Source organism: Megachile rotundata, chromosome 10, assembly GCF_050947335.1.
Source record: "Megachile rotundata isolate GNS110a chromosome 10, iyMegRotu1, whole genome shotgun sequence".
Classification (NCBI taxonomy): Eukaryota; Metazoa; Arthropoda; class Insecta; order Hymenoptera; family Megachilidae; genus Megachile; species Megachile rotundata.
In genome coordinates, this window is record NC_134992.1 from 11,840,034 (window position 1) to 11,852,819 (window position 12,786).

Consider the following 12,786-nt stretch of genomic DNA (forward strand, 5'->3'; position numbering starts at 1 on the left):
ATTCATATCTCAAAACCATTCAGATGATTTTATTTCTTTAAATCATTAAAGCGATATATCTCAGAATGACTGACTTTCATATCTGAAAACTGTTGAGGTCCCATCAAGATGATTTTGATATCTCAAGATGACTCTCATACATCAGGATCGTTAAGCCGACTTTCATATCTTACATTTATCAAGATGACTCTCTTATCTTAAAATTATCAAGATGACTTTCATATCCCAAAGTCAAGTTTCGTACCTCAACTCAAGGCGACTTTCGTATCTCAAAATCAAGATGATTCTCGTATTTCAAAATCATTAATGTGATTTTTATATTCTGACGTCATTAATGTGACTTTTATAACCTGACAGCATTAATGTGACTACTATATTAAAATCATTAATGTCACCATCATATATTAAAATTGTTAATGTGACCATCATATGTGAAAATCATTAATGTGACCATCATATGTGAAAATCATTAATGTGACCTTCATATGTTAAAATTGTTAATCTGACCATCATATGTGAAAATCATTAATGTGACCTTTATATGTGAAAATCATTAATGTGACCTTCATATGTGAAAATCATTAATGTGACCTTCATATGTGAAAATCATTAATGTGACCTTCATATGTTAAAATTGTTAATGTGAGCATCATATGTGAAAATCATTAATGTGACCTTCATATGTTAAAATTGTTAATGTGACCATCATATGTGAAAATCATTAATGTGACCTTCATATGTTAAAATTGTTAATGTGACCATCATATGTGAAAATCATTAATGTGACCTTCATATGTGAAAATCATTAATGTGACCTTCATATGTTAAAATCATTAATGTGACCATCATATGTGAAAATCATTAATGTGACCATCATATGTTAAAATTGTTAATGTGACCATCATATGTTAAAAACATTAATGTGACCATCATATGTGAAAATCAATGATGTGACCATCATATGTTAAAATCATTAATGTGACCATCATATATTAAAATTGTTAATGTGACCATCATATGTTAAAATCATTAATGTGACCATCATATGTTAAAATCATTAATGTGACCTTCGTACCCTAAAATCATTACATATCCTCCATACCTTAAAATCATTAAAACAATTTTCAAATAGCGAAACACTTAAGGTGTTCATATCTCAAAATCACGTATTGCGACCGCATTAATTAGATACTCATGTGTTCCTCAATGAAAAGAATTATTACACGGATGAGATTTTTAAGGCACACACGCATTTCGCTCGAACCATTAACATATTCGCGGAATCGAGGATGCCCAGCAGTCTCGTGCAACGATATTAATCCGTCGCGGTGTTTCTTTTTGGCAAAGCGAAAGAGTGAATGTCGTGCAACGTCCTCTCGGGTCGTAGTTTTCTCTCGCGTAAAGCGTGACTCACAGTGTATATTAACCCCGTGTTTACGCTCGCCGAAACGGCCAACAACGATGTGCCGTATGTCAAAATCACGGTTGCATAACGATCGCCTCCCCTTCGGCTGCACTCTTCTGCTGTCTCGTCCCCTCTGTTGTAGATATTTAGAGGTGAGTCAGCCGCGGATTACGAGACTTGGCTGCCACTTTGACCTTAATGTTTAGCAACGAGCTGGTCGAAATAGATCGAAGAGTACCTCAGAGGGCATCGATGAATGCATGCAGAATTTTTTGTATTGAAAATACTGAAGCATCAAGTGATATGGACCTTCAAGTACCTTTGTCAGATTATGTAGATTAAACCTATTACTAGCATGTTATAAGTAGGTCCAAGCTACGTATACCTAGTATATAAATATCATATATTGAAACTCACAAGGACTTAGAACACATCTTCGGACCTATGCAGAAATACTGAAGTATCAATTGATGTGGACCACCTTTAGGTGTCTCTGTCAGATTATCAGAATAGACAAGGACTGAAGACTTGTAGAAAGACTTAAACCTATTACTAGCATGTTATAAGTAGGCTACGTATACCTAGTGTATAAATATCATATATTGAAGCTTACAAGGACTTAGAATACATCTTCGAACCTATGCAGAAATACTGAAGTATCAATCGATGTGGACCACCTTTAGGTGTCTTTGTCAGATTATCAGAATAGACAGAGACTGAAGACTTGTAGAAAGACTGAAACCTATTACCAGCATGTTATAAGTAGGTCCAAGCTAGGTATACCTAGTAACCTAGCTTACAAGGACTTAGAACACATCTTCGGACCTATGCAGAAATACTGAAGTATCAATTAATGTGGACCACCTTTAGGTATCTTTGTCAGATTATCAGAATAGGCAAAGACTGAAGACTTGTAGAAAGGCTGAAACCTATTACTAGCATGTTATAAGTAGGTCCAAGCTAGGTATACCTAGTAACCTAGCTTACAAGGACTTAGAACACATCTTACATATCCAGAAACATATATGAGGTTGATGCGTTACCAGACTTCTGATGCAAGGACATGAATGTAACATCTCTTGATTTTGCCAGTAAGTGCGTCAGGTAGAGTAACATAACTAGTGTCGTAACATTAAGTCAAAGTATGTTGAAATATTATGGAGAACTTAGATACTGTGATCATTGGTGGATAAGTTAGAATTGAAATTGAATTTGAAGCTTCTTATGTAAATATAAGAGCTTGAGGACAAGATGTTACGAGAATATGAAGCTTGTATTATATTTTAGCAGTAATGTGCGTCACGTGTGGATACCTAAGAAAAGTAATCCGATAATCCAATGCTAATAAATCACACCCGTTTAAATTCCCTGATTAATATCATTAAGAATCGTAAAACTGAAGAAGAGCAAACAATGCAGTCCACGTGCAACTGCGTCGTTCCCGGCAGAGAATAATTCGCGGTTCGCGTCACAGTAGTAGTTTAAATTTATCTCCGATTTGCGTCACGCTTTCGGTTTATTGCCAGTAAAAGTCCGTTCCAACGTCACCCTTCATCGACATCGATTAACCCGCCAAAGTGCTGATCCCTCATTATTTTGCAGCCAGCTGATCTTATTTGAAGAGCGAATTCGTAGAGTGTTTCATAGAAAGCCGTCGCGTGCAGCACACGGACGTCTTGCATAATTTACAAGCAAGACGCACATGCGGTCGCATGTGCACAGCGTGAACGCGATTCAAATCGCTGCGTCCTTATCTGCCCGGCGATATCGCGCGCCTCGTCACATCGTTCGAGCCTGCTGGCGCTTAGTTCATCGGTGAATTTAGACGGCTTTGCTCTCCGTCGCGACAACGTGCCTCGACACACCTCGCCCTCCCGCAATTTATCATAACACGATTATTTTTTAGCTGTTTCGAAACTGGTCTTCGGACGATACTTTTTGTAGAGAGATCTAGGAAGTGGACTTTTTTGGGTTTTTGATTTGACTGTAAATGTTGACTATCTTCAGGATTATGGTCTTGCAATAGTTGTTTCAAGATATTTTTGTGTTATGTTGCGAAGATTGAAGACATACTTCTTAAGAGGTTTACTTTTCTTGCTTCTTGATGTGGCTGCTATAAATGGCTAATGTGGACTAAGATGATTGACGTTGACTATCTTCAGGATTATAGTCTTGTAGTAATTGTATGAAGTCACTTTTGTGTTACGTTGTGAACATTGAAGACATACTTCTTAACAGGTTTACTTTTCCTGCTTCTTGATGTGGCTACTATAAATGGCTGATGCGGACTAAGATGATTGACGTTGACTATCTTCAGGATTATAGTCTTGTAGTAATTGTATGAAGTCACTTTTGTGTTACGTTGTGAACATTGAAGACATACTTCTTAACAGGTTTACTTTCCTTGCTTCTTGATGTGGCTACTATAAATGGCTGATGTGGACTAAGATGATTGACGTTGACTATCTTCATGATTATAGTCTTGTAGTAATTGTATGAAGTCATTTTTGTGTTACGTTGTGAACATTGAAGACATATACATATTTCTTAACAGATCTACTTTCCTTGCGTTTCAATGTGATTAGTGTAAATGACTGATGTAGACTAAGATGATTGACGTTGACTATCTTCAGGATTATAGTCACGCGATACCAAGACATTTCTCAGACAGTGAATGTCTAAGTCGTATAATATTTCTCTTAACATGTCTACTTTCAATCTGATTGCTGCAAATGACTATCTTCATGCTTATAGTCGTGTAATACTTGTGTCAAGTTTTTAGTGCCAGACTCTGAACATCAAAATTAATATAATATTTACAACACGTCTACTTCCCTTGCACTTCAATCTTATTACTATAAATGACTATCTTCAACCTTATAGTCATGTGACACTTGTATCAAGGTTTTTGTGTCAGTCAGTGACCTGAAGTCCATAATACGTCGAACACGTCTACTTTCCTTGCATTTCAATCTGATTACTCTAAATGACTATCTTCAAGCTTATAGTCATGTGACAATTGTACCTTGATTTTGGTGTCAGCCTCTGAACTGAAGTCTACAAGTCTGCTAACACGTCCTTCCTTTTGAATCTGAATGATATGAGTGTTTTAGACTGAATTCATGTTAACTATCTTCAAGATTATAGTCTAATAAACCAAGATTTCAGTGTCAGATTGCAAACGTCAAAGCCATACATTTCTCTCAAAATGTCTACATTCCCACTTTCTAATCTGATAGATGTAAATGATTGATCATCAAAATTAAACTCATGTAATATTCATATCAATATTCTTATTTCAGACTTATTAATCACCTAATATTTCTGACAACGTATTTGTACTTGATATCAGTACTGTGTAGGTGTAATAAGATGAGCTTTGTGTGTTGAGAACGGCAAGACTCTTATCTGTCTGGTGTAAGATATGAAGCTTGGAACTTTCTGCAGTTAATTGCAGTTGAATGCTGTACCCTCAGTATTTGGCCAAAGTCCTCATCTTGTGGAATTGGGGTACTTGGAATTGGGGATAGTGGAATTAGGATATGTGGAATTGGAAAATGTGGGAATTGGGGAAGGTGGGAATTGGGGAAGGTGGGAATTGGGGAATGTGGGAATTGGGGAATGTGGGAGTTGGGGAATGTGGGAATTGGGGAATGTGGGAGTTGGGGAATGTGGAATTGGGGAATGTGGGAATTGGGGAATGTGGGAAGTGGGAAATGTGGGAATTGGGGTATGTGGAATTGGTGAATGTGGAATTGGAAAATGTGGGAATTTGGGAATGTGGGAATTGGGGATAGTGGAATTGGGGTATGTGGAATTGGGAAATGTGGGAATTGGGGAATGTGGATATTGAGGAATGTGGATATTGGGGAATGTGGGAATTGGGGAATGTGGGAACTGGGGACTTTGAGAATTGGGGAATGTGAGAATTGAAGAATGTCGAAATTGGGGAATGTGGAATTGAGGAATGTGTAATTAGAAAATGTGCAATTAGAGAATGTGGAATTGGGGAAATCACCAGTATTTGAAGAGAACAGTACACTCTAAAGTTACATAGCCTTCGATAATCCCCAGAAATATTTCTACACAAAGAAATCCGAGAACATTTCTCGCAACAGATTCAAGGAACCGCTGGAAAATTTCTATGGGCGAGACAGTTCGCGGAAACACGTGTAGCCGATTGTCAGCATGGTGTCTTCTATTTTTAGACAACCTGTATGGAACCTCTCTTTCCTTACCTCCCTTTCTATTACGCGTGTCTCTAAACCAGACGAGTTACAGTCGAAATAATCGATCGGTAATCGCTCAGCGAATTGTTGGGAATTTTTAACACGAGGAAGTATTCGCAAGGTGTCTTCTATTCTGAATCGTGAATATTTCTGGCAACAGGGTAACACGTGTAGCTGCTTTCGCGATGAGATTCTCTATTCTTAGGTAGACTGTATATCATTTATATTTATTTACGATTACCTGTATGAAATATAATCGTAACGCTATTTTTGTGCCTTTTGTTAATGGACGATTCACGTGGAAAGTCGTGATTAGGTCTGTCGTTATCAATCATTGGTTTGCAATTGTTACAGAATTGTTACCTACTATTATGATATTATTATGGGTTTATAAATATAATTAATAACTAAATACAGAGTTCGTAATTTATTGCTGTTATATTTGGTATCAAGTTTCGATATACACATTTATACATATATGTACATGTTTACTCATTTATGTGTCTACGTTTTTCATTTGTCACACTTGAGGCAATCACTATTTCAGATAATATGCTTATTATTTTAACTAATCGACCATCAGAAGCTTATGAAAATGATCGCAAATAATTGCAGAGTTTACAGGTTATAAAAGAATCAATGCATATGTAGCTATCAAAATTTTATAACTTCAATCTGATTAGCTCGATGGAAGACTCGTTCCACCACTGAAATCAATCGAAAAATACCTGATTTTGTCGATCGTCGATAACGATCAATTAATGTATATTACGCGCTATTCAATCATATTCGTTCATCGGTTATCGACGGATACTGGGTTACGAATTCGCTACTGGTAGAAACCTGATACTAATCTTCTTGGTTTTTAATTAAATTTCCGATTTGAGGCATTTTGAGATATGGGCGGTTCAGGATTTGGGAAAAATGGGACGTGGGGAATTTTGGGATTGGGGAATGTGGAATTGGAGTATGATGGAATTGGGGAATGTAAGAATTGGGGAATGTGGGAATTGGGGAATGTGAGAATTGGGGAATGTGGGAATTGAGGAATGTAAGAATTGGAGAATGTGGGAATTGGGAATTGGGGAATGTGGAATTGGGGAATGTGGGAATTGGGGAATGTGGGTATTGGAGAATGTGGGAATTGGGGAATGTGGGAATTGGGGAATGTGGAATTGAGGAATGTGGGGATTGGGGAATATGGAATTGGGGAATGTGGAATTGGGAAATGTGGGAATTGGGGAATGTGGAGTTGGGCAATGTGGGAATTGGGGAATGTGGAATTGGGGAATGTGGAATTGGAGAATGTGGGAATTGGAAAATGTGGGAATTGGAGAAAGTGTAATTAGGAAATGTGGAATTGGACAATGTGGGAATTAGACAATGTGGAATTGGGGAATGTGGACTTGAAAAATGTGGGAATTGGGGAATGCGGGAATAGGGAAATGTGGGAATTGGGGAAAGTGTAATTAGGGAATGTGGAATTGGACAATGTGGGAATTAGGAAATGTGGACTTGCGGATTGTGAGATTTGAGTACTTTAGTTGTTGAAAAATTTACTTTCCAAAGTAGTACATTAAAAATCCCCAAAACTCAAATAGCTACTCAACTATCAATTTTCAAGAATACGTCTGAAGTAACATCAAGAAAAATCCGACGACTAAAGAAACTCAGATAGGAAATCGAATTGAACGGTTAATTATTCCAACGACGATTGGTCGATCAACTCGACTAGCTGACAGGTATCGTTTTTTTTTTTCACGTAAATCAGCTTCGTGTGCCGTGATCGAGTTCTGCCTAAGGAAGTGTAAAACAGAAGGCCATCCAAATGAGTCACGCGTTTTTCATAATTCTAATGCCAACCGTTTTTCTCATTTCGAATTCCGCATATGCATTCTCGAGTAATGCGCAAATATTGCTTGCATTCAAACGCTCTGAATAACGTCACTGATTTATCGATCAACAAGAGAATGAAACTTAAGGATGTGATTGTTGAAAACTCGAACGAGTCCTCGAAAGTGATTGGTCAAACGCGTAGGAAACGAGGCCTCCAAAAATATCGCTTGGTGACGGAAACATATATATTTCACTGAAAAACGAGACGAATAAAAGAATATAACTTGATCAATAATTTTGCTTCAAGGATATTTACACGTGTTCGATTTAAATGCGTCAAAGGTCACACATGTGCATGTCACACATATTATCCGTTTTATATTTGTTTAAACAAGTTACAATTTTTAATATATAATTACACAGTGATACGTATAATTAATTTTACAATTGGTGTCCTTCAAAGTTGTTACTCTAACCTCTCGTTGATCACAGGTCAATGACCTGTTCGAGGAACACGATTAAAAGCATCATGTTCGAAGAAGTTAATGAACGAGAAAATTTACATCAAGGTTACAGTAACTTTTAGAAAGAAAGAATTCAAGAAATCAAATAATGAAATTCATATGACATACAACCCAAATAAGGAAATTATAACCACCTATATTCCCGCGCAAAAAGAAATGTTAGGTCATGTGACACAATGTTAGGGCACGATGGTCGGAAAGAAAAGGCATCGAAGAGGCCGAAGTCACCGCGATACACAGAGCCCGTGGCGGCAAAAGGTGGGGATCTATTCATAGGAATGACTCACGTCGGAGATGACGCCGCGAATAGTCGGCCAGAATTTGCGCACTACACTATGCCACCGGGCTCGCTCTTCTCCCTGATTATGTTTGCCAAACACCGAATATCGCGATACCGATACCTTCGGTACCTCGCAGTTCTCGGATCTTCCAATCTGTTCGAGATTATCCCATCATTTTATTTCTGCGCTCCGAATTACACAAATTATTATTGCTAAACTTTATGACAGAATAGCGCAATGTATTAGGTTGTTTACTTTGGAAAACGATTTTTACGTTGCGTAACGTCGGTCGAAATCGGTGCTTTTGCTAAATAGTTCAATTTCAGAGCTTTCAGTAACAAATATAGAGAACTATGTTCATGTAATGTAGTCATATTACGTAGTATCAATAACGGTATTTTAGTCTAATATAATATATCAGTAAGTATAATACAGTATCAGTACAGTGATTGAATCAATGTTACGTTAATATGGTATGCATAGTGTGACAGAGTAGTATCAGTACAGTATAGTATGTAACACTATACAGGGTGTCATACAACTAACGTAACTCTCAGAATTGGTGGGCTTCAAGATTCTGAACAACTTTTCCCTTTGTGAAAATTCGGTCTGAAGCTTCGTTTTTGAATTATCAAGGAAAAACACGGACCAATCAGAGCGCGAGGCTTTCGCGCGCTCAGCCGCTAGGCGGAGCTGTCTCGCGTCTGCGTACACGCCCTCGCGCTCTGATTGGTTCGTATTTTTCTTTAGTAATTCAAAAACGAAGCTTCAGACCGAATTTTCGCAAAGGGAAATCTTGTTCAGAATAACGTCAGCTATCTGCCATTTCAGAGACATACACTAGTTGTGAGACACTCTGTATAACAGTATAATATAGTAACAATATGTATATCAGCAAAATAGAAGTAATGTTAGGTTAGTATGGTGTACATACACTGTGGCAAAATATAATACAATAACAGTATAGCATACGATATACTACGACACAATACAACATACTAAACTATAATTTTTACTGCAAGTAAAAATATATTCAACACAACTTCAAGTCTACACAACTTTGCGTGAACACAAAAGCGAATAAATATTCAAAGAAATTCCACGGAAGAAGTTACCGATGAAATCTGAATGCAATTCACGGAATAAGGAAACTATACAGATTGCAGTAAACTATCGCATTCGCACAATGAACCATAGAGAAGCGATGGTCGTAAATTTTCCGGTGGATTCGTAAATAAAACAGAGGCAATGATTCGGCGTTTCGGGAAGGAATGCTCGAGAGAAAAGGCGCAGAAACGACTTTCGCGATCGTCGCGGCGCATCATCGTTATTTCCGAAAGTCAGCAGCTCCCACGTGATCTTACATAAACAACGAATACAACGTGACGTCACGTACTTTATCGACAATGAGACCGTTTCGAAACTGACGAAGCAATTTCGATTCTAATCGAATTATCAAACTCGCAAATATCTAATGTGCGTCTAGCATAATCTATAACGTGTGTAAACAACCGGCGTAACGTGACGCGTACTTTATCGAGTCGTTTCGAAACGATCTTTTTTCTTGATATCTTCGAAATTCTAAACTGGACGATGACGGTGTATCAGAAGCGTGTCTCAATGAAATAAACACTTTCTAATATTTCTACTGGAATTGTTATCGAATATTACTCGAGAACTTTCCGTATTATTCAATTATCAAAGGTGATAAGGCGTTTCGAAATTTGTGGAGTAATTTTTAATTTATGCTCAGATAACCCTATCAAATTAACTCTTACTATAAATAGGCACGAATATTTCGACTTTCTATATTTCTTAATTAAATTGTACAATTAATGAAATGTTCGATGGTATCATACGTCTGTTTTATGAAACAGGTCATATTAAGTAAACAAATATATAAGAATTTTTGTAATAATTCTTCTGAAAGTCACTGCTATATCTCTCTTTATGATGTAAACGTATGTCACACATGTGGCATACACATGTGTATACATATACACATTATGTATATACATATATGAGGTAAGTTATCAGATCAAAATCTGATGGTCTCCATCATGCACCTCATCCAAAGAAAATCAACATTGCTGTAACCTAACATATACTCAGTTTGGATTAAAGTAATGGTCTCCATCATCCACTCATTCAAAAGAAGCCAATACTGCTGTCACCTAACTTATACTTCTTATTTTGGATTAAAGTAATGGTCTCCATCATCCACTCATTCAAAAGAAGCCAACACTGCTGTCACCTAACTTATACTTCTTATTTTGGATGAAAATAATGGTCTTGACAATTCACCCATATAAAGGAAACCAACACTGTAACCTAACCTATACTTTTCACTTTGGATGAAAATAATGGTCTCTATCATCCACCCATTCAAAAGAAGCCAACACTGCTGTCACCTAACTTATACTTCTTACTTTGGATGAAAATAATGGTCTTCATAATTCACCCATATAAAGGAAACCAACACTGTAACCTAACCTATATTTTTCACTTTGGATGAAAATAATGGTCTCCATCATTCACTCATTCAAAAGAAGCCAACACTACTGTCACCTAACTTATACTTCTCATTTTGGATGAAAATAATGGTCTTCATGATTCACCCATATAAAGGAAGCCAGCACTGTAACCTAACCTATATTTTTCACTTTGGATAAAAATAATGGTCTCCATCATCCACCCATCCAAAGCAAGCCAACACTAACCTAACCTATACTTCTCACTTTGTATAAAAAATAATGGTCTCCATCATCCACCCATCCAAAGGAAGCCAACACTGTAACCTAACCTATACTTCTCACTTTGTATAAAAAATAATGGTCTCCATCATCCACCCATCCAAAGAAAGCCAACACTAACCTAACCTATACTTCTCACTTTGTATAAAAAATAATGGTCTCCATAATCCACCCATCCAAAGAAAGCCAACACTAACCTAACCTATACTTCTCACTTTATATAAAAAACAATGGTCTCCATCATCCACCCATCCAAAGAAAGCCAACACTAACCTAACCTATACTTCCCTCCACCAAATAACCCAAAATGACTCACCGATCAGAAGCGCAGGTTCCCTGTTATCCTCCAGCAAAGCAACGAGCACCAGGAACAGCGGGTGTTGAACCGGCAATCGGTCCATATCGTCGGTGTAATCATCGTACACGACCACCTCCCTGTAGTGTCTCCTCCTGAGCACTTCCTTGCCCTCCCTGGTAGTAGCCAGATCCGCGAGACTAGCCTTCCCAAGTTGCAGCCTGCGTCTATTAAATCTGTCAGAGCAGTTGACGTTGATGGCACCGGTGACGTGGTTCACGTTGTAAAGAATAAACGGCCGACAATCGAGCAGCACAGGCACGTTGTCCTGGTGACCAAGAAGACGTCTTGCGAGGTCATCCGCGGTGATGGTCTTGGTCCTCTGCAGCACCAGCTGCCTCTGCAGGGTGTTGTTCTCGGAGCAAGGGCTGCTGGGCAGGCTGACGGTTTCCAGCTTGCAGCGTTTCGAGGCGGACAACTGGTGCTGATGGAAGTGGTGATGATGAAGATGGTGATAGTGTCGACGGACGTCGGGCAAATCGCAGTCGGTGCCGCTGCTGGAGGTGCTGCAACCGCTGATGCTGCTACCACTGGCGTTCAAGTTGCAGTCGTTGCCGTCCACAGTGTCGACGTCGACTCCGCTGCTGGTCGACGAGCTCGGGGACACGATAGACGTCGGAGACGACAAGAAAGAGGACGCGCTCACTGGCGGACCTGGCTCGCTCAAACTACGGTTCAGAACCAGCTTCAAGTTGTCCCGGGAACGACCGGCCGACACCGGCTCGCAACACACCAGTGTCGACATCGCTGACGAGGACTGCTGATGGTGATGTTGTTGTTGATGCGTGCTCTTGACGTCAGCCGCGGTTATATCGAGACGCGAGCACGACGTCGACGCTGGAAAAAGAACGAGAGTTAGATGCATCTACAAGTGGGAGGTGTTTTTTGGCGGCGGACGCTTTTGAGTAAATAGGGGAAGGGCACTGGTTTGTCAGCGAACTGGGTTTCACACTGACTGTCATGCTACTATGAAATTCTTGCACCTTGTCGTAATTAATGAAATGAAGGAAACTTGGCAAAAGTCATAATTAATGAAATGAAAGTACTTCTTGTTATGCATTCTCAAAATGTTATTTAGTAACTCCCCTCTGAATATATTTGTCTAAATACAAATACGAATGTCTTTGTTTAATAATTCAAATGAAGCTTCGAACTCCATTTTTGAGAACTCTCTCAAAGGAGAGAGTTGTTCAGAGTTGCACCACTTGTGAGACACCCTGTATACTTGTGTACATATGTATGTACGCTTCTCTGTACACCCTGTACACTTGTCTATCATTTCTTGTGTATTACTCTTATTTCTGTCATCTTCTTTTCAAAATTAAAAAATCATGCAATGTAGAGTTAATTAATTTGTATACAACAGTAATGGCGTTGAATGCAACTCAAATTTGAACCAAAAG

General features: G+C 38.4%; 2 protein-coding genes across 3 annotated transcripts in view; both read right to left on the reverse strand.

The window, feature by feature from the left end:
* Positions 1-12,786, reverse strand: part of RpS11 (ribosomal protein S11) — a 352,472-nt gene that overhangs the window by 47,496 nt on the left and 292,190 nt on the right. The window lies entirely within an intron of this gene.
* LOC100881119 (dual specificity protein phosphatase 10) overlaps positions 1-12,786 on the reverse strand; it is an 83,150-nt gene that overhangs the window by 45,570 nt on the left and 24,794 nt on the right. For both annotated transcript variants that reach the window (XM_012298572.2, XM_003700337.3), the window contains one exon: positions 11,345-12,220. In XM_012298572.2, the coding sequence (XP_012153962.1) occupies positions 11,345-12,220 (876 nt within the window). The remainder of the gene's footprint in view (positions 1-11,344; positions 12,221-12,786) is intronic.